Source organism: Haliotis rufescens, unplaced genomic scaffold (genome assembly GCF_023055435.1).
Source record: "Haliotis rufescens isolate VD_foot unplaced genomic scaffold, xgHalRufe1.0.p SCAF_4, whole genome shotgun sequence".
In the NCBI taxonomy this organism is placed as follows: Eukaryota; Metazoa; Mollusca; class Gastropoda; order Lepetellida; family Haliotidae; genus Haliotis; species Haliotis rufescens.
In genome coordinates this window covers 34,928,276-34,951,237 of record NW_025964112.1, presented here as the reverse complement: position 1 = coordinate 34,951,237, position 22,962 = coordinate 34,928,276, and the positions used below count along the sequence as shown (strand labels likewise).

The 22,962-nt window shown below is 40.4% G+C and overlaps 1 protein-coding gene across 9 annotated transcripts in view; it reads left to right on the top strand.

The window, feature by feature from the left end:
• LOC124149855 (trafficking kinesin-binding protein 1-like) overlaps positions 1 to 14,275 on the top strand; it is an 87,364-nt gene extending 73,089 nt beyond the window's left edge. For all 9 annotated transcript variants that reach the window (XM_046521669.2, XM_046521667.2, XM_046521670.2 and 6 more), the window contains 13 exons: positions 2,623 to 2,739; positions 3,528 to 3,628; positions 4,307 to 4,403; positions 4,819 to 4,897; positions 5,560 to 5,690; positions 6,230 to 6,304; positions 6,958 to 7,178; positions 7,678 to 7,890; positions 8,351 to 8,497; positions 9,226 to 9,356; positions 9,763 to 9,909; positions 10,396 to 10,510; positions 11,100 to 14,275. In XM_046521669.2, coding sequence (XP_046377625.1) covers positions 2,623 to 2,739; positions 3,528 to 3,628; positions 4,307 to 4,403; positions 4,819 to 4,897; positions 5,560 to 5,690; positions 6,230 to 6,304; positions 6,958 to 7,178; positions 7,678 to 7,890; positions 8,351 to 8,497; positions 9,226 to 9,356; positions 9,763 to 9,909; positions 10,396 to 10,510; positions 11,100 to 11,718 — 2,193 coding nt within the window. In that variant the 3' untranslated portion in view covers positions 11,719 to 14,275. The remainder of the gene's footprint in view (positions 1 to 2,622; positions 2,740 to 3,527; positions 3,629 to 4,306; positions 4,404 to 4,818; positions 4,898 to 5,559; positions 5,691 to 6,229; positions 6,305 to 6,957; positions 7,179 to 7,677; positions 7,891 to 8,350; positions 8,498 to 9,225; positions 9,357 to 9,762; positions 9,910 to 10,395; positions 10,511 to 11,099) is intronic.
• The last annotated feature ends 8,687 nt before the right edge of the window (positions 14,276 to 22,962 follow it).

Below are 22,962 nucleotides of genomic sequence, written 5' to 3'. Positions count from 1 at the left end.
ATGCTTGTTATAAGACTTGACTCAAGTGTGAATGGGATCGTCATGAAGATGGGGAGTGTTAGGGATATCTTCTATGCTCATGCTATTGACCCTAATTGGCACCTCAGATAGGCAGTCATAATAGGCATCCCGATTGGAACGCTAATTGGCACCTCAAATAGGCAGTCATAATAGGCACCCTGATAGGAACCCTAATTGGCACCTCAAATAGGCAGTCATAATAGGCAACCCTGATAGAAACCCTAATTCGCACCTCAGATAGGCAGTCATAATAGGCACCCTGATAGGAACCCTAATTGGCACCTCAAATAGGCAGTCATAATAGGCACCCTGATAGTAACCCTAATTGGCAACAGATAGGCAGTCATAATAGGCGCCCTGATAGGAACCCTAATTGGCACCTCAGATAGGCATTCATGATAGGCGCCCTGATAGGAACCCTAAACAATGCCTAACAATAGGAATGGCAACAGGTACCAACCATGGGCATCCACAGGTTCCAACAATAGGTACCAGCAATGGGCACCCAATAGGCACAGACTGTGATGTGCCCCCACATACATGACATGCCGGCAGGAGTTGCACATGTGTGCAGTAGACGCCATCTGCCTCTTATCTCTGAAATGTAGGACAGATAATTGTGTTAGTCAATCCTCAGGGGATGGAATATACAATCATGCAGTAATTCATATCAATAGTTGTTACAACATTACACGAAACACGCCCTATATTCTGTTATCAGTACTATTTTTTGTATTTGAGCTTTGGCCCAATCTTAAAATAGGTACCATTTGTGGAAACCCACTCATTTCACACATGATAAGGAATTGTGTCAAGCCCTTAACACTGGATATTAATTAGATGTTTTACTGATAGATTTTTTTCCAAAGTTAGGATAATTTTGGTTAGTTGTTTGGGAGATTTTGTTGTGTAGATTTATTATACCCCCAACCTTAAAGCATGAATTGGTGTTCTACAGGTGCTTTACAGGTGCTTTACAGGTGCTTTTTAACAAAGCTGAAATCTATTTTGGCCCAAACAGCTTTTGCAATCTATATTTTGTTAGTTATATGAAATAGCTACATCTGTGTTTATATAAGGACATTGCTGACAAAAGGTCCACAACCTGGTTTACTCCAGGTTTTTATCCCACATTAAGCCGACACTTTGAATGAAGTACTGTTCAAAGCATCATAAAGTCCCTCACCCCCTGACAACCAAATATTCATTTTGCTCTGGCCTTATCTACAACTTTTGTGTTCAAAAGTAAGTGTTCCAGACACAATAAATCTAAAAAAATGATTATATTCCAGCCTTGAATAGTAATTTATTACTGTGTTATCTTGTTTTGCGACAAAATAAAAAAATTAAAAAAGATTTACAGATTAAGGTGTTTTCATTCTTCAGATAGCAAGAGACCTTTCTTTCTGTTCACTGATAATATCACAAACAGGAAAAACGTTCTATAAGAGCTTTTTTGCTCTCTAGAGATATTGATTATGGATTAAGATTTATCATACTTTAAAGGGGGACTTTGCTCCACAGTCTGGGGCCACGTCCCTTCTAGGTGTAGACCTTGAAACCATGTGTGAAACTAACACATCACTATATATTCAGAGTAATGATTTAGTGATAGATTGATGACATCACAATTCTTAACTTTATTGGTTTTGAATGGCAATGAGTGCCAATTTTCCCAAGCATTGTACCCCTTTAATTCCAATGACCTTTAGTCTCCACTAAATCAGTCATGTATTTCTTCACTGCTGGCTTGATGTTGAAAAGGAAAAAACACAACCTGTCATGACTCGCCTGTTTAGTACTAAATGCCATATTTTATGCTACAAGAACAATCCACATGCTGTTCCCAAAAGTTAACATGTCCTGAATGTAGAGCTGCTTCAAAGCTGTTGCATGTGTTTGACCTTGGAACCATTGACTGTGTTTACTTTAAAGGTCTTCTGCCCACTAAGTAATGAACATGTTGAATATCTAGACTGAAGTCTGGATCCTGGAGTCCCATCTTTTAAACTAACAGGCAACTGTCCATTGATTTTCGATGAGAACTATACTTTGCAAAGTTTAATTTTATATGGGTGGGCCCCATGATAAATCTTGTTCCGCTGGGAAATATGTCCAATTAAGAATAACAAATTGATATGAGTTGTTAAGATACAGAAATGATAATATTTATGTCTAAGTATAGTAATCGTTGTGGCCCAATATTGTGTGGTTAATCTCAGTATGCTCAAGGGAACATTGGGTGGTCGCTCCTCATGCCGAAGACGCAGGTTTGATTCCTGACATGGGTACAATGTGTGAAGCACATTTCTGGTGTCCCCCGCCATGATATTGCTGGAATATTGCTAAAAGTTGCGTAAACCATACTCACTCACTCACTCACTCACTCACTCACTCACTCACTCACTCACTCACTCACTCACTCACTCACTCACTCACTCACTCACTCACTCACTCACTCACTCACTCACTCACTCACTCAAGGGAACATCTGTCAAAAGATTGATTGAGGTAAACCTGATTGATTTATATGCACGACATGTACTTGCTAGTGTGGAGAAGTCATGTGGGTATTATCATACATTTTGTTGTTTTCAACAGAAAGAGCGTGACTTAGAACTTGCAGCCAAAATTGGACAGACCCTTCTTGAAAAGAATAAAGATTTGACAGAGCGTAGTGATTTTCTTGAAGACCAGCTTTCTTCAACTAATGACAAGGTAATGTATACTGTGTCTGTCCTGCTGGCTAGAGATGTTGTGGTGGTCGGATGTTGTAAACTCATGCCTTCACTTCCTTTTCACATTTGGGGGCCCAGTTGCTAAGGCACCACAATTCACTATGCAAAGTTGTGTCCCTTAGGCACGCCAGAAACCTATGATCTTGGGTTCAAATCCCAAATTGCCCCGATTATGTTTGTAGGTTTGTCAGCACCCTACCCATGCTCGTGGGTTTCACCAAAGTGGCAAATGTCTGAGACCTGCATCACTTCAGGCTTTCCTCCCACATTAACTGGAATACTGTTAAAAGCGGCGTTAAACCCAACTCACTCACTCACTCTCTAATAAGTGATGGCCATGTCATAAATAGGCACTGCAGTTCCTTGTGAAGTTTTGTCCTTTAGCTGTGCCAGGATCTGCTGATCATAGATTTAAATCACAGATTTGTACAGATCCTTGTTTTGTCAGCACCTTGCTTGTCCTTGCGTGTGGGTTTTACTGAAGCAATGAACATGTATGACCCGGGTCACTTTGGGCAGAGATACTTTTTCAAGTTGTGTTAAACCAACTCTCTCACTAACTTCTAACCAAAGTCATTTATTGTAATTCCTTGGCTGATAGGTCCTGTGTATCTCCTGTCTTTCAGAAGTGCGGATTGGTTGGTCACATTGGCTGAAAGTGTCCTCATACCATCCACCACATTGTTGTTGGGTTCCAGTAGGATCATCCATCAGTTATCTTATAGATACGAAATAAGATATTTTATTAAACTACTGTTCTCCCTCCAGGTCAGCCAGCTCCGCCATGATGTGTCTATGAAAGATGAACTCCTCAAGTTTTACTGTCAAGATTACGACAATGAAGCAGAGTCAGATGCAAGCACACCTAGGTATGTTCCATACATCCACCATGATGGGGATGCCCTCAGTACCCCTTGTTTGCCCCATCATGGGGATCCAAGAGTAGAATAGTCCCCAGTACCCATGCTTGTCTCCTTGTGGGGACCCAGAACAGAATAGGTCACCAGTGCCCCATGCTTGTCTCCTTGAGGGGATCCAGAACCGAATAGGTCCCCAGTGCCCCATGCTTGTCTCCTTGAGGGGATCTAGAACAGAATAGGTCACCAGTGCCCCATGCTTGTCTCCTTGAGGGGATCCAGAACAGAATAGGTCCCCAGTGCCCCATGCTTGTCTCCTTGTGGGGATCCAGAACAGAATAGGTCACCAGTGCCCCATGCTTGTCTCCTTGAGGGGATCTAGAACAGAATAGGTCCCCAGTACCCCATGCTTGTCTCCTTGAGGGGATCTAAAACAGAATAGGTCCCCAGTACCCCATGCTTGTCTCCTTGAGGGGATCTGGGGTAGACAAGGTCTCCAGTACCCATAATTTTGGGATCCTGGTTCAGAAAAGATTACATTGTGCCAAGATGACATGGATCATTGTTCCTTTAATTATCCATTTCCCAGGTCCAGTTTCAATCACATACAGGCTGCGGTTTTATGACTTATATGGACTTCCTCACTAACACAGTTGATAGATTGATTTTAATTTATAAACTTTATTTCAGTGAAGGCAAAGGCTTCAACCTCAAACTGGTTAACATTGACTCACTGCAGAAGAAGGTGTCTTCCTTAGAGGAAGAAAATGTTCACCTCAAGGTTGAGGTGAGGCCTAAGTTTTGGATTCACATTTTATCTAATGATAAAATCTTAAATTATGCACTTGGAAAGTAGCCATAAGATGTGTCTGACAGCATAAAACCATAAGGATATTTCTGTAATTCTGTTGCTAGTTTACATTTCATTCATGACTGTAGCATACTTTAACAAGTATTAATTTGTCTGCATATCTGGGGAAAAAGTACATCAGCTGACACGTTTGGAGATTGAAATACATGTCTTAGGACTAGTATTGACCCAAGTTGTCTCTGTGTCATAGCCCAGATGTCATGCTTACACTATCAAGCACTGGTTTGTCTTGACTTGATGTCTCACAAGATGTCGGTATATAGCTTTAATACTGTGACGACAGCTGTCACTGCATCTCTAATGTTCTATCTGACTTGTTGTGTTCCTACAGAGCAGCCAGCTGAGATCCGAGACCGCCAACTATGAGGAGAAGGAGAAGAAGCTTGTGGAGGACTGTCTCTCCCAGCTCGGTCAGTAATTGCAGCAATTTACCAGTGATCATAGGTTCCAATCCTAAATTTACCCTGTGTATGTTCCTTGGTTTGATAGCACTATACACCATTGCTCATGGATTTCACCGCAGGGTAAACATATAGAACCATGCACCATACACCCACCATTTCACTGCAGGTTAAACCTGCAAGATCAGCATCACTTCGGGCTTTACTGCAACATGGAACTGACATGCCATGATGTAACTGAAAAACTGTTCCAAGTGGCTGTAAGCCCAAGTTGCTCACTTGTGATCGGATCTAGGTAGTGACTCAGACATGGGGTCATTAAGAACTGCCCGTTTGATATTCTGGAAGTTAAGTTGAGATGGAGATTGGTGTCACAGGTCACAGTCCATGGGACAGAACAATTCACCAGCACTCGCTGCTTGTCACAAGATGTAGTTAGAATAAGGAATGGGTGATCCGAGCCCATGGGGAATATATGGCAGAATAGCTAGGAGTACTCAATGCTTGGTGTAAGAGTTTGGTGAAATGACATCGCCGTACAGGCCACAAGGATGAAAAGGTCTTACTTACAGATAATGGAGAATATCTCATTAGGAGGTAGGTAATTTGGACCATCTAATGCCCCATGTTTATAGAACTGTTTTATTCTTGTTTGGCCATTGATCTTACAGCGGAGGTCAACATGCAAGTGGAAACCTTCGCAGAGGAATGTGCACGGAAGTCCGAGGAGTCAGCCAGGCAGAAGGAGGAGATCACAGCGCTGTTGGCGCAGGTTGTCGACCTGCAGAAGAGAGTCCGATGTGTAAGTTGGTTAAACACTGTTGCATGTATTCACAACGGCACACCCTGTGTAAATATTGCAGTTATCTCAGTTGGCTGTTTTAGGTGTAGTCACATCAGTGTAGAAAATGTTTGGACATTAGTGTAGATTATCTATGAATTCAAGACAAAAACATTATCAATTGTGGTGCATCCAATCTATTTAGTTTTATGAAATTTGGAAATATATATACGATTTTGAAAAAAGAATTGTCAGGAAAAATGTGGTAATTCAGTGGAAGTAGATCCACTAGAATAAGAATCCCTGTGTACACATCATAAAGATGATGCAGCGCAAGTATAGACAGGAACCAAGACTCTGTTGCAGTGCATGATGCAGTACAGAGTAGCTATTGCTCATTGTGACCTTTCAACTTCATTGTCGTTTTGAGTTATGGGCAAGGGAGACAATCTCAGATTCAGCTTTGAATTTTACAAATTTAGTGATGTATTGATCATGTGTTCAGTCATGTCCAAGTTACCAGCAAGTCCTGTATTAGCCTGTGTGTTTTGTGTCTGCAGTTGACCATAGAGAACATGGAGCTGTCCAAACACCTGCAGGCTTCACAGGAGTCCCAGCGCAAGCTCACTAAAGAGGTAACCACCTTACAAGTCATGTCATGCACATGTTTCTTCATATAAGGACCATTCCGATATTATTGTGGTCTTTTGGCTTGGCCTAAAATGACACAATGACACTGCTTTTGGGGGACTGTTTTGTTTCAAATGCATGCCATTAACAATCTTTGTATTCTGGAGAAAAGTCATAGTTGTCCTCGGTATTAAATTGCCCTTTTTGCAGCTATTCAGTCTTGTGATGTTTAAACTGCACTCAAGCCAGAAAGGCCTTAAAAATTTCCCCACACCCTCAACCTGCACCAACACGAGAGGCATCATGAGTCATGTGCAGTTTGTACATGTTGTTTTGACCTGCAGAGTGACCTGCTCTTTGTTAAAAATCCAGAAAATAATAACAGAGTTGAAGCTGGGTTTGAAATGATATGGGCAGAAACCAGAAATGGAATACTTTTCTGACTTTTTTAACCAACTTTGTTTTTCTTGGATCTTTTAAGTGTGCAGCTGAATACAGAAAAGCAAAATTTTTGTTTGAAAGGAAACTGTCTGCCACATTTCTGCTAGTATTGTTTACAGAATAATATGATATCATAAACTGGAAAAGACGGCTTTGTGTTTGCCATGTAACCATAGTAACAAGCCACCACCATCAACTGGTCCCTCGTTTCCCGCAGCTCGGTTACCGCCAGGACAAGTACGATGAGCTGCTGGAGGTCCTGGCCGATGCCCAGGAGGAGCTGAAGACCCTGCGAGGGAAGCAGCGCCCCGGGGTGAGCCGCCAGTACCTGTCCAGCTCCCTGCTCAACGTCCCCTCCGACTCCCTGGCCTCCGAGCTGGAGCTGTCTCTCAGGAGTGACCTGGACTACCCCAAGGGATTCTCCCCATCAGAGAGGAAGTATGTAGCATCCTCCAGTCACGAAACCCTCTCATTATCGGCCAACCTTTCTGTGATAAGTGGCAGATGCTGGCTTGTATTCCATCTCATCCTAGAATCAGTGGTAGTTTGAATAAGTATGTAATTAATCTGGCTCAAAAACCTTTGATAAGTAATTTCAGCATCATGCACCAATATCTGTTAGAGCAAACAAATTGTGTATAATTTATAAAATGAATCGATAGTTAAGTAAGGATAAGATATGTGGATGAAGAACTTCTTTATCACAATTAGGAGCAACGTTTTGGTGTAGGTTACATGTTATCAAGCAGGTGGAACAGTGTTAGAACCTACCCAGAAACTTCACTCCTAATTGTAATCAAGAAGTTGTTCATCCATATATCTTATCCATACTTATTACTCCAACTTCTAAATGCCTCTCAAAGAAGAATCTGTAGTTGCCATTGCTGATATAATCGACAGTCACACATGCTGAATAACACATTACCCACCCTACCAGAGCCCACAACTGGAAGATATTCGAGACGGCCAAGGCAGCCAAGAAAGCCAGCAAGAAGAGCCCCAACAGCTTGTCCCCTGGCTCCAACTCCCTCAGCCCTAGCGGAGCCGAGAGTGACTCCGCATCAGCGCCCAACTCCAAGCGAGCCTCCTTCTACATGTCAGAAACCGAGTCCGCTGATGGCTACAGTGCCGATCTGGACAGCCTGCATGGGTTAGTTGAATATTTGAAGTACATTGTGATAGAAGGAATGTTTGAATAGGCCACTACTATCCTGTACTTATCTTCTGAGGCGACTAAATGGATCTGGTGGTCAGGCTTGTGAACTTGTTCGATTGTGTGTCATCGTACCCTGGGACATTCCTTAGAATATCAATCACTGGTTTGTCTGGTCCATATTTGATTGGTTATAGGTTGCCATAATATAGCCGAACTATTGCTGAATGTGGGGTTAAATAACAAGCTCACACTTTATTTTGCAAATATATTGGTGCATGTAGTGTCCCTTTTCATAATTTGAGGTATCTCAAAATTGTGTTTATCAAGAAAAGAACCGAAAAGAATGGTTTGTGTTGAAAGTCAAATCACCATAGCCATAGGCTTGCTATTGTTAGCAAACTTAATGATAAGTCATGTTAGAACAGCATGGTCACTTCGACCTACCTTCTTTCAGGTCCAACCCTGACCTGGGTCGACCTGGCATCCCAGGCTCTAATGACCTGGAGACATCCCTGAAACGTCTGGCCATGAGACGAGCTAATGAGCTGAATGAGAGAGACTACCGGGACGATGAAGACAGGAGGAAACACAGCCAGTCAAGGTGAGGATGGGGCAGGGACACATGGGGGAGGACAGGAGGGGGACACGTGAGGGAGGACAGGCTGGAGATACATGTTGGTATAGTAGACGGGGTGTGGGGGCACAAATTAGGGAGGACAGGCTGGAGATACATGTTGGTATAGTAGACGGGGTGGGGGGGCACAAATTAGGGAGGACAGGCTGGAGATACATGATGGTAGACGGGGCGGGGACACATTGGGTAGGATGGGGGTGGTCACAAGATGGTAGACGGGGCGGGGACACATGGGGTAGGATGGGGGGGGGTCACAAGATGGTAGACGGGGCGGGGACACATGGGGTAGGATGGGGGGGGGGTCACAAGATTGTAGACGGGGCGGGGACACATGGGGTAGGATGGGGGGGGTCACAAGATGGTAGACGGGGCGGGGACACATGGGGTAGGATGGGGGGGGGGTCACAAGATGGTAGACGGGGCGGGGACACATGGGGGGGGTCACAAGATGGTAGACGGGGCGGGGACACATGGGGTAGGATGGGGGGGGTCACAAGATGGTAGACGGGGCGGAGACACATGGGGTAGGATGGATCAGGGACACATTGGTGAGGAGGGGGTGGGGAGAGAGGGAGAGAGACACATGCCACTGCAATCACCTAATGTTGAAAATAAAATCATTTCTGACAAATCATACACATGTCAAAATAGTAAACCTTGTACACCTGAAACGTCACGTGTTTGTTGTGTTCCAGTGCCACGCCTCGCACCCCTGAGAGTGTGCCATCCCCTGGCAGTGGTCTGTCCTATCTCTCCTTCCCAGGTAGCACCTCCACCAACTACTTCAAGATCCCTGACAAACTGCAGATTGTCAAGCCCCTGGAAGGTGAGAAGCAGTTTTCATTATTCTTACTTTAGGCCAAACTCTTTTTCTTATTGGTTGCAGAATGTTATATGAAACATTTTCATCAGCAGGTTGTTTTATGTCCTTCAAGATATGAAGGTAAATTATTTCTGTTTTAAAAAAACTGAACATTCTTACCCAAAGTCATGGAAGGAAACAAGTATTTCTTGCCTCCCCCATTATGACAAAAGTTGTATGAGAATCATTGAGGATTATGATAAGGATTTTTTTTGTGTTAATCAATGGGTATTGATATTTCATGAAAACTTGTGTGGTTGCCACTTAACAATATGCTATCTTTGCCGAATAACTAAATACTTTTGTTGGGTCCAAGACAAAACTTAGCATAAAACAACATTCACTCAACTCATGCTAATGTATGTTCCAGGTTCTGCGACTCTGCGGCAGTGGCAGCAGCTGGCGACACCCAACCTTGGGGGCATCTTCGAGGAGCGCCCCGGGGTGCAGATCAAGGGGGAGCGGAACCTGGACCTGCAGGAAGAAGTGTACACCCTCAGCGACTTTGAGGAAGATGGTACGTTTGCAGATTACAACTATTGCTATACTCACATAATAGTAGAAGATTTATCAGTTAGCTGGAGCTCTTAAGCCTCATCAAATTACCCTTTAGATAGACCCCAATTTAAGCCCATTTAAGCTTTTTATTTGAAAAATGCTGAAGAGAAATTGTTCTGATCTTTCCATAGTCAATTAAAATAAGTTAAGTTATATAAACAGAAATGTGATTGTGTTATATATATGGGAACAAGAATGACTAGAATTCCCATTCCTCAAATCATAACTCCCATATTCTAACATAGAGTAAAGGTCATCGTAGAACAGGCCCCTTCTGTAGAACCAGCCCCTTTCCACAGAGTGATCTTAGTGCTACACATGGCATAACATTGTATTGATGAACATGTATGTCGTAGCTCTACAATCACTTTGGGGAAAGCTGCAAAGTACTGTGAAGCGTCATTCATGTCTGCACTGCTAAGGTTGAGCTTATCGTTAATTTCAGATGATATCTCTGAATGTCCGAGCAGACGCTTTGAGGAGAGCTCCACCATCTTCACACTGACCGACTCCATGGTGAAGAATCCCAACGATTACTTCATGCTGGCCCCAACATCCAGGTGAGCTGGAGAAATATACAGACATTTCACCACAGAACAGGCTGCTGGAGACTCTTGGGATCAGAGAAAATATTCTTTGTGGAATCGGAGGCACGGTTGGCCCAGTTGTCTTTGGCGCTATGATTTGCTGTGCAGAGTTGCATCCCTTGTGCGGGATAGAAATCTATGATCATGGGTTTGAATCCCGGTTCACCCTGATTATGTTTCTAGGTTTGTCAGCACCATACTGGTGCTTGCGGGTTTCACAAAGGTGGTAAACATCTAAGACCTGCATCACATCAGGGGTTCCTCCAACATTAAACTAAACATGCTGTGATATAACTGGAGGAATACTGTTCAAGCCAGCATTAAACCAAACTCACTCACTCACTTTGTGAAATCAGGTTTTATTTTTTATTTTCAATGATCAAATTGTTGCCAACCTTTTATCTCTTCACTCAAAAATAACAGTCTCACAACAATGTACGGGGGCGAATCTTTTCTTGCCTCGAAATATAATTTTCAATATTACGTGACCCGCCTTGAATTATAATCTTAAATATTACTTGACTTGCCTTGAAATATGATCTTTAATATTACTTGATTCTAGCACTGAGAGCACCTTCAGCCAAGCCAGCATGAGGCCATCAACGAGTACTCCAGTGATGTCGGCAACAAAAGGAAGATTGGCTTCAATGGGAAGCAACACTTCTACCTATAGCATGTCCCTTGGGCTGGCAGCCATCTTGCACGAGCGTGATCTCGCCAAGCCAGTTGAGCGCAAGCCAGGCATGACCTACAACCATTCCTTCCCATCCCGTGTGCAGTCTATTGTTACCGAGACACCATACTCACCTGCAAAATCAGCTTTGGAAGTGGCAACAACTTTGGCACCATCAACCCAGCATGAAGGAACCACGACATCCTCGAGTCTGGCATCAACCCCGACCGATGGTGGATTCTTGGACAAATTGAAACACACAGGGTTTTCTATCTATGGCTTCCTTGGTGGTGGGAAGAGCGAGGATTCAGATTCCTCATCATCCGACACGGCAACTGTATCCTCACCGACCAGCAGTGGGGGCATCACCACGACAACAACAGAAGGAGCAACAGCAGCAACATCACCTAACAGTGACAAACATGTTACAAGGAAACTGCTTACCCAGGGTGCATCAGCAGGGGTCCTCGGAGCTATAACTTCCTTTAGACGAAGTGGAATTCTGTAAACTGTTCTAGCCATTAGTCTCAAGACCACAGACAAATATATATGAGGAAGTGGACTCAAATTATTCCAGATTGAAATAATCAACATAGACTTGTGTGTTGCCCTTGTCTTTCATGTGTGATTCTGCAGATGACAGTTTTCAGAAGTTGATTAGCATAATTACACGATCTCCAAGTTTAATTTCATTTAATTATCTTCCATCTTACCTCAGTCTTGTCTCAGTCGCTGATTGTGGGAAATAGGGATAATTTGAAAATTTGATTGAAGATTGATATTCTGAAGTTACTGCCACATCAAATAAACGTCGTACAAGAATGGTCTAATCATGTTCCATGACAAGACAGATGATTTAGGATTTCTTCGACATGAAGGAAATGTTCATTGTGCACCAAGTGTAACTGTATGCCTGTTCACACTACTTGTCACAACTTCCATGTGCCAAAATACCGATGTGGCATTTATGTTTGAATAATTACTGAATTCATTTAATTTAGACTTTGTGCTGATTTTGATGCCTTTCAAATTTTTGGTTAACTGATTTGATTTGATTTTTCAATGGGAACAGGTTATATTGCTGAAAAACAGCTTCAGGGAAACAACATATTGACATTATGGTGATATGTCAGGGATAATTATTATTATGTTTACCTTTGAGATGAAAGCTACATGTTTATGTTCTTTAGTGCTTTAGACTTGTGATTCTTGTCTTTGAAAAGATTATGAAAAATAAGGTCACAGAAATGCCATCAGTCAATATTTATTCTATGTGATCATCAGCATACCTTTTCTGGAAGAATTCTCTTCTTGTATCTTGTGAACTTTTCTTTATTCATACACCTGGTCACCAACTGGGAATTAATCCCCTCAACCGTTACTATTTTTTGCATTGTTAATTTGTGACCATAAAATCAAAATTATATCGGTTTTCTTATGGTGTCAATTTCAAAGGCTATCTGAAGTGCTATGAGTTATGAGAAGGTCGTTGTTTGGTGCTATTAAGTTATTTTAGATTTTGTTATCAGGTCATTTTAACCTCAGTGGATTAGTCTGCACTTCCCCAATCTGTTCCTCTGCAACTGTCATTTTGAATTTTGATTTTGTAGCAAATGATTTTTGTCAGAGGTTGAGAAATAAGGGTTTGTATCTGCACAATGAGAACCAAAGATTTCAGGCATTTCTTTCACCAGATGATGCAGTGATTACGAAAATAGATGCACATGCAGTTCACGGTAGCCGTTGCATTAAACCAAGGATGCAGTTTCAAAGGTGGTGCTTATTAAAGAGGATCATTTGTTTTACAAGTTAACATTCTAACAACATCAGTACAATAGCAAAATGATAAACACAAGAGTGAATAGAAATCTCTAATCACTTCATAATAGCATCTTTTCTGTTTCAAAAAGGTTTGCTTTTTATAGTGGAGTGCTAAATATGTTCAGTACGGTAAGTGAAATGTTATCACATCTCTACCCTGTCTAATTTAAGTCACTGACCCTTCGGTTATTACAAATCATACAAAAAATGTTCTGTTTTAGGTTTTAGAGAAATTTTATATACTATTCAACAGTATTTATTGTTATCGTTATGACATGGGTCTTCTTCTTTTAATGACAATGGGTCTTGTCAGCTTGTGAAGATGTGTAGCATACAAAATAATTGGAAGGGTTGGTATCCTTCCTTATAACATGAAATTACCTTTTCTTTGACTTCCTTTCACTGAGAATAATTTTTATTATTTTATTTTGTATTATGAGTTTTCACGAATTGATTCAAGCAGATTCTGGTGTCTGAAAATATTGGCATGTTGTGAGCATGAAGTATGTGTTGCATGACTTTATGTTCAGTGAAATATTGAATTGTATATAAGAATTGTACATAGAAATAATTGCTATGAAATGATTAGGAATATTTTAAATTATTTGTACATAAAGTAGGTTTTATGCAGTTTGGCGGGATTCCAAGTGTCTGTCTGTCTCTTGTGTTGTGTTATTCAGTTTATGTCAACATTTATCTCTGTTGGTTAGAGTTGAAACATATACTCCAGACGTCTGTGTCAGACTTCAGTTGTAAGATCACATGTTCAGGGAGAATATTTATTCAATTTCATAAATAATTTCTCTATAAGATTTCTTTTCTCAAAATTATAAATGAACCTTTTGAAAAAGAATTACAGTAACAATGTGATATTTTTAATGTTATGTAATTTTTCATCATTTTTTGTTGTTTTGAATACATTATTCTCTTAAAAGTAATTGCTAAATTATGTACACTAAGGTGATTTGGCATAATTTCTTGTTTGTTAAAATATGTGATCTCAAATGATGTTGCCACACTGTTATTTACAATAATGATTGACTTGATATTTATGTTTTGATGCAATGGTGTACCGGTAAGTGTTAATTAAAACTATGGAGATAACTAATTATACGACCTATACATTCTGACATTTGAGATTGTAGACATAAGGTATTTTTACAGACCGCCGATCTGCACTATGCAATTTTATATCAAGAAAATAAAACCTAATAGATGTGAATGAATAAAGTCACTTGAATTTTGATTTTAGTTTTTTGTTGATTGGATTGTTCATTGAATCAAGACCGCCTCCGTGGTCTAGAGGTAGAGCATCCGCCCGGAGAGTGGAAGGTCCGGGGTTCGATCCCCGGCCACGTGATACCAAAAGAAGTTAAAAGATGGTACTTGTTGTTACCCTGTCTGGCGCTCGGCATTAAGGGGCTAAAACAAGGACTGGTCGGCTCGGAATCAGTATACTGTGTCTGAGTGGGGTATTCATGTTAAACTGCGGCATGGTATCTCAGTGAGCTAGCACTATAAATAGGCATCAGTCCGGACTAGTACAAGCAGCCACACACACACACATGTGCATGCACGTCGCTATATAAGTGCAATAATCTTGGACGCAGCGTTAAACCCAATTTCACCTCACCTCACCTCATTCAATCAAGATTCATCCAACTATCACCCATTGGGAATCTGGTTGGAGTAAGTCCCCAGAAACCTATCACACATTTCTTTTTTTTCTTCATTTCAGGGGGGCCAATGCCCCTACTGAAAAAACATCCGGAAAAGAAATAAATTTTAAACATAAAAATATTTATTTTTATTATATGTCTCCTGCTTGTAATATAGACCCTCTTTTACAACAAAGTAGAAAAGCTGGAATAAATCAGTGAAACATAAAATTTAAAAAGTGTGGCCTAAGAAGTGACCAAAATCGTATGGTCGGACTGGTGACTTGATGGATTGTAGGTCCCTCAACAGAATGGATAATTGCTCACAATATCAATCATTGGATTGTCTGGTTCAGACCCAATTATTTACAGGCAGCTGGGATATTGCTGGGATGTTGCTGAGAGCAAGTTAAACAACAAACATACATACATAACCTTATATTGATGGCTAGTGACATTGCTACAGGATAGATTTGAATGTGAGATAATGGTTTGTCAGTCCACTTAGTAATTATGTGATGTATTTTCACCAAAGATAAAACATCACATCATCAGTCACTGTGTAAATAATAAGAATGTTGTAAGTATTAATTACTTTAGGAGAAAGAAGAAACTATAATTCTCCCTAGAGTATATACGTTCCTCATTCTAAAGTAGACCCATTTTATGGATAACAAGTTCTTCAATGTACTAATATGGCATGTTTCAGTACAGGGCCTTACACCATTGTTGTGTATTAAAGAACTTGTTATCCATTAAATTGTGTGAACTTTGTCATCCCTCCATGGTCTCACGGTAGAGTGTCCGCCCGGCGAGCGGAAGGTCAGAGGTTCGATACCAACATACATTAAAAGATGGTACTTGTTGTTACCCTGTCTGGCACTCGGCAAGGACTGGTTGGCTCGATGTCGTATACTGTATCTGAGTGGGGCATTAGTCTGGACTAGTACAAGCAGCAACATGTAAGAGCAATCATCTTGAACGTGACGTTAAACCCCATTTCACCTCACCTCACCTCACCTCACCTCACCTCACCTCATCTCTGAGTCTACTGTAGGAAGGGGGCACATACTTTTACTGTGGTAAAACAGTTTTCATAAAAAGAGGCAGCAACTCGGCAACACTCTTGATTTCAGGCAGTAGCCGTTATGTTACAGAGGCAGAGGCGTATCCTTGTGGTTGAAGCGTCCCCAAGGACCACTTGTGGTATTCTGAGAACTCCATGGTGACATTGCTGGAATGAAGTTAAAATTGTATCCTCACCCAAAAGTTACTGATACAATATCAGATGGTTTATTCCCGGCTGGTTTTCATACAAACACAAAATATGTAATTCGGCCATTATGTTTTGCAGGTTTGACACAGACGTCTAGGAAAACCATTTTTCAATGAAGCTAAATTTCTTTCTATTGTAGGGTCTAGGGAATGCACCAGTGGGTCTCATTTACGTAATGGCAGTGTTAATTAAATTCATATACACCTACAACTCTGCCTGGCGGTCTGGTATGTTATATATGATATCTTATTCAACACCAGGCTCGGTGTGGTCATTCGTTTCAAACAGCAAATAGTCACCATTTTATCGAAATGGGTTACGAACACACAAAACGTTATGGAAAGTGAAAAAAAATGAAAACTGAAAGCACTGCTACTTTAGCGAGGCAAATACCGATTAACGGGACGAGGTTGATATTTCCCATATTAAAAAACACGAGTGATGAATTCTATTTATCATTTTCAAATTTTTGCTTCCAAATTAAGGAATAATTGCATTAAACATTAACATCAGCAACTTGTCGAAATCTTACGTATAGATCGTGCGTAGTGATACATGTTTTCCATAGCCATGTAAACCAAAATTAAGAATTCGCTGAGAAAAAAATTCCTCGGATTATTTTAAACAAAATACTTGAACAGACTTGCAGAATAATTGAAACTTTAATAACGGTAACAACAACGATTCTGTGTAATCTGATTATATCTCTGGTGTAACTCTACTTATAATATATAGTTTCAAATCAAACCGCTCCCTCTTCCGGTTATCTAATTTGCATATCTTATTTGCATACTTATGTCATTGGGGTATGACATACATGTTTTTATGTCATAAGCTTATGTCATGGATTAAATGCTTAAGTTAAATGATAAATATGTTTATTACTTGCCCGTGAAGAGATCACCCGTTTAATAAACATACAGCTTTATTACACTTTGTGTAATACCAAAACGCGTGCTTATGTACTCTCGGAACACGTTTCACGAACAAATATTGAAAGCTCTCAACATCCCTTGGCGTATTCAACGACATTGTGTGTGGAGATGATAGATCACTGGGAGGAGCTTATGCACACTCGATGACCCCAGCAACCTTGTTGCTAGGCTGACGTCACATGGCATTGTTTCGCCGATGGAACTTGCAACAAAATTCAACAAATTACGTCATCGGGTATTGTGACGTGATTGTAAACTTTAAGGTGCAAGGCCCCGTTCCACAAGGCGATCGTACTCTAGCGCAACGACAGTCGTTAGTCTAAGTTAAATTATATGAGTTGTGATAGCCTTAGCACTACGATAATTTTGTGGGACGAACGCCTGAATTCTAAAGGTGGACCATTGTATGATATTAAATTCATACGTTTCAACTTTTGACGTGTTTGAAGTATTATTGTGTTAAACTCAATAGGATTATGCCATGGATCGTGTAGGTGACAGCCTATTTACACTCAACAGTATAATTCTAAAAACATTATTAATGACAAGTAATAAATAAAATACTAAACTCGCTCTCGTGTAAAACCAATTTTATGAAACTCGTGAATAGTTGTGGTATCTGACTCGCTTTCGCTCGTCAGATACCAGAACTATTCCCTCGTTTCATAAAATTGGTATTACACGGGAGCTCGTTTAGTATTCTATATTTATTACTTGCCCGTGAAAAGATCACCCGTTTAATAAACATACAGCTGTATTACACATTGTGTAATACCAAAACGCGTGCTTATGTACTCTCGGAACACGTTTCACGAACAAATATTGAAAGCTCTCAACATACCTTGGCTTATTCAACGACATTGTGTGTCGAGATAATAGATCACTGAGAGGAGCTTATGCACACTCGATGACCCCAGCAACCTTGTTGCTAGGCTGACGTCACATGGCATTGTTTCGCCGAAGGATCTTGCAACAAAATTCCACAAATTACGTCATCGGGTATTGTGACGTGATTGTAAACTTTGATGTGCAAGGCCCCGTTCCACAAGGCGATCCTACTGTAGCGCAACGACAGTCGTTGGTCTAAGTAAAGTATGTGAGTTGCGATAACCTTAACGCTACGATAATTTTGTGGAACGGACGCCTGAATTCTAAAGGTGGACCGTTGTATGGTATTACATTCATACGTTTCAACTTTTGACGTGTTTGAAGTATTACTCAACTCAATCTAACTCAATTGGATTATGCCGTGGATCGTGTAGGTGTCAGCCTATTCACACTCGAGAGGATAATTCTAAAAACGTTATAAATGGCAAGTAATAAATAAAATACTAAACTCGCTCCCGTGTAAAACCAATTTTATGAAACTCGTGAATAGTTGTGGTATCTGACGAGCGAAAGCGAGTCAGATACCACAACTATTCACTCGTTTCATAAAATTGGTATTACACGGAAGCTCGTTTAGTATTCTATATAGGTGTTATACTGTTTTGAGATATCTTTATTCGACATCACAAATGATGGAGACACCAACGTGTTTCAGATGACAGTAAACACGATGGAAGCGCTTCCAAAGACTTACGAGAATCAAGCCAGGGCATTGAATAACTTGGGTGAAAACCTGTTAAAGACCCAACCTGAGTATTCAAGATACTGCATATTCAGAGCAAAGACTTTCAAAATGTCCAAAGATCTCCATCATAAATGAGTAGGTGTTGTACTGCTTTAAGATATATTTATTCGACATCACAAATGATGGAGATCTGGAACACAGAACAGGAACCTTAACTTAATGCAACACATGATTGTTTAATGTAAATGTACATAATCCTCTATCAATCGGCAGTACTAACGGCTTTGATTCAAATCATTCAAAACCAACGTTGTGCGTCTGTGAATCTATGGATGAAAACGGTATAATGTATTGCCAGTCTAGATGTTAATGATTGCTCCAATGCCTCAGTTTGTCACAAGGCTACAAGTGTTATAACAACGTCTAGGCCTGTATAAAGCTCCCTTTAACTGCAAAATTGACGAGACAAGCTTCTTGAACACTATAACCAATTGCAATGTAACTTCTGTAAAACACAAAATACATATGATTTCACATTTTTCAACAAAAACCAAGATTTTTCATCAATATAATCGGTAAACATTTAAAGAAACTCAGTTTTCACTACACAAAAGTATCCCAAAAATATTCATGATTCCTAACCTTTTTTCAGTATATATAAACATTTTCAACTGTAAAACATATCCCCTGTAAAACCTATAACACAACGTACGTTATACAGCGGCTGTAGATCGACACGATAAAGGTCGCAGGGTGAGAACTCCATATGTTTACTCATGTGTAGATTGTCCTCTATTACCACGTGCTATCTGTGTGCGATATATCCTGCTATAAACATATTGACGACCAGTTTACCTACAATGTTTACCCAGCTGCAATGTGTTTATCCCTATACATGTAAAGATTAGATAGCGAAATATGAAATCATGAGTGTTTCGTTATGTCTTTGCATCACACTGTTACTGAAACCATGTTTCAAATTGACTCTGGTGTTTATATATATTACCTTCAATCTTAATGCAGGTAAAGATTTACATTCAGTCCCTAAAATGAACGTTAAAAAGATTAATTTTCCTTTAAAGAATATAATGAAAAGGAGCCAAGAGACTTTCTGACTGAATCTGCAGTATACTAGACTTGCCCGACCATCTGATCCATTTAGCCGCCTAAGCATAGGTAAGCATAGGTTGCTGGGTACTTATATTATAAGTGCTAGAGAACCAGAATTCCCACAGAGGTGGTGAAACCTACGAGCACAGGTATGGTGCTGACAAACCTAGACACAAAATCGGGGCCAAACGGGATTCTACTATGACATGTTAAAATCCTGCATTCTGATTGGTTCGCCAGCTGTATCGACTTAGAGATAAACCTAGTGTGTTTACAATGTTGAGGTTTCGAACGTCGATTCGATACCTGTAAATATATGATTCGAGACCAAACCCAAGTTCGAATTTTCTACATTGGTTAATCTCCTATTTCGAACTCACGGTAATAGGTTTCTGGCACTTCTAAGGGAGACAATTCTGCAAGCCATTTCCAGCGCCATAGACAACTGGACCACCCCACACAGAGAGTGGTGTTTGATAGTGAAAAGCATACAATTTCATTACATGTAATCAGAACTAAGTATTTCTGTGGTTTTCGCACATCAAGTGAGTGAGTGAAATTGTTGGGTTTAACGCCGCTTTTAACAGTATTACATTTATATCGCGGCGTGTCAGCTTAATGTGGTAGGAAAGCCCGAAGTGATGCAGGTCTTAGATGCACGAGTACGGGTATGGTGCTGACAAACCTAGAACCATAATCGGGGCGAACCGGGATTCGAACCAACAGTCATAGGTTTCTGGCGCGCCCATGGGACGCAACTCTGCACAGCGAATCGCGGCGCCTTAGACGACTGGGCCACCCGTGCCCCCCTCGCATATCAAGACCTTATATAATCTTTAATTATGACCACATGTTATAATTTATTTTGTATCATTACACATACATCAGTTGGGATTACATAAGGCATAGTTGGTATGCAATTAACACCAGTGTAAGTTTCGTGAGATTATAATGGACATTGGTCCAACATTGATCTATGATTGTTTTTATGGCAAATTGAGGGGCGGTCTGGTAGCCAATGGTTAAAGCGCGCTCGTTAAGCCGACGACCCAGGTTCGATTCACGACATGGTGTGAAGCTATTTTCTGGTGTCCCCTGCAGTGATATTGCTGACCAGTATATTGCTAAAAGCTCAATCACTCACTCATTTTATGGCATAATGTGACACATAAGGTGACTTGGTTACCCCGTTGGGATTTTGGTTTCGAATAGGTCCCAGGCAGACTATATGCTTGTCGTAAGTGGCGATTAAATGGATCGTGTGGTCAGGCTCGGCTGCGATACCTCTGCCGGGGAAAAGACCTGTTTAAATGAGATTCAATATAACAAACTACAACTAGTAACCACTGTCAACAGATGCCACATGTTCTTCCTGACCCTGCGGCGTATGACACCATATGACAGCATGTGTGATGAACATGTTCAACGGCAATATAGGTTGTCCATGATAAGACGCTCGTCCAATGGAAGACCGCCATTTAATCACGTGGTTTACATTATATCCCAATAAATGTACTGTGAACAATAAATCATGTTCCGACTCGATTATTTACAGACAGCGATCATATCGCGTGAATATTGCTGAGTGTGGTACCAAACAACATCCAAACAAACAGAAACATCATGATATCATAAGAGTGTCTGCTGCACGTGCATTTCATGGGTTTTAAGAAATAAAGAACCCTCATTGTAGTACATCAGCACAATAATCTAATACGTGCTGGGCTTAACGTCGCATTATTTCAGAGACAGAACCAATTAATGTGTGGGAGCTGATGTTACAGTCACGCTGCAGCCAGCAATATTCCAGCTATAACACAGCGACCTATCGCCACCAAGCAAATCAGTGGACGATAGCACTACCGACCTGGTGAAAACTTAAATCAATTTATATTTTGTCAAATACTACTGCATACCAATGTGGACTTTAAAGACCCCGACTTATATATGCCCTATTTTTTCATGTAAATATTAGATGATTACAAATAACCAAATTCTACAATGAACTGAATCACGTAGGAGGGGTGAAGTTCCAAGAAGTCGATAACCAAGGAAAGCAATACAATACACGTGTGTAAATAACGATTGGAATTAGTTTTGTTTCTGTTTAGTTTACGTCAAACACGACCAATTTAACACATAAAATTACATTAATCATGTTAATACTGTTCTCAGTTATGTCAAACATGTATTTTTAAATCACTTCTAAAGGTGCCAAATAAAATATTTATCAAAATAAATATAAACACGAATACTAAGATTTTACGTACGCATCGCTCAGTAATGCATCTTATCCTTGTAAGCAGGGGAGATCCGGGTGGCAGCAACTCATTCATGTCATAGGAGGCGTCTAACGGGATCGGGTGGTCTGGCTCGCTGACTTGGTTGATGCATGTCATCGCATCCCAAATTGTGTAGATAGATGCTCACGAATTCAATCACTGGATTGTCTGGTTCAGATTCGCATATTTACAGACCGCCGTCATATAAATGGAATATTGCTGAATGCAGCGTTAAAAAAACATATTACAAAAAAACATCATCGCTATGATGACCTCTCCATTGGACAGGAACCTTTACCTGCGCTTCAGTTGAAAGTAAATTGAGCTCACCAGTCATTCTGTTGATGTTCAATATGATTATAATGTCTGTGTTGACTTATTTCTAACATATCCGTTTTGTGTCAAACTTCATTTTGTTTGTTCTGCAAATATATACAGAAATCATGTGTATATGGTTTTAGTTACGGTCACATTTGATTTGTGTGTTAAATGACAATATTGAAAATAAATACACCTATGGATTTTGAAACACAAAAATACTGATGGCGTTTTTCGGTATATGTGTGTTATCGTTCGCAATTTAACCCGATTTGATGTTTTGTCTTCTTCTCATTTATACTTAAATAAACGACACAGTGTGACTAAAACAATGACCCTGTCGCTGACTGGTGTTGGAAATACCAACAAAACAGTTGGTTAATTATTATCTTTATGAGTGAGTGAGTGAGTGAGTGAGTGAGTGAGTGAGTGAGTGAGTGAGTGAGTGAGTGTGATTTATGCCGCTTTTCGCAATATTGTAACCACAGTGGGGAGATAAAAACTAGGCTCCACACATTGAATCGATGTTAGAATCGAACCCGGGATTTCAGCGTGATTAGTGCACACCACGCTGGCTGTTATTAAAAGGTATGTCATAAAAGAAATGCGTTTTCTTGAATTGAAACATTTGTTTCCATATAATGCCAATCACATTAGATGTGGCGGTAGCGAACACTAAGATCTGATTATAATCAGATTTGTGTAAACCCGACGCATTGTTTTTCAAATAAAATCCATTTTTTAAGAGCTGAACGGAAGATGTTGTTTACTTCTTCAAT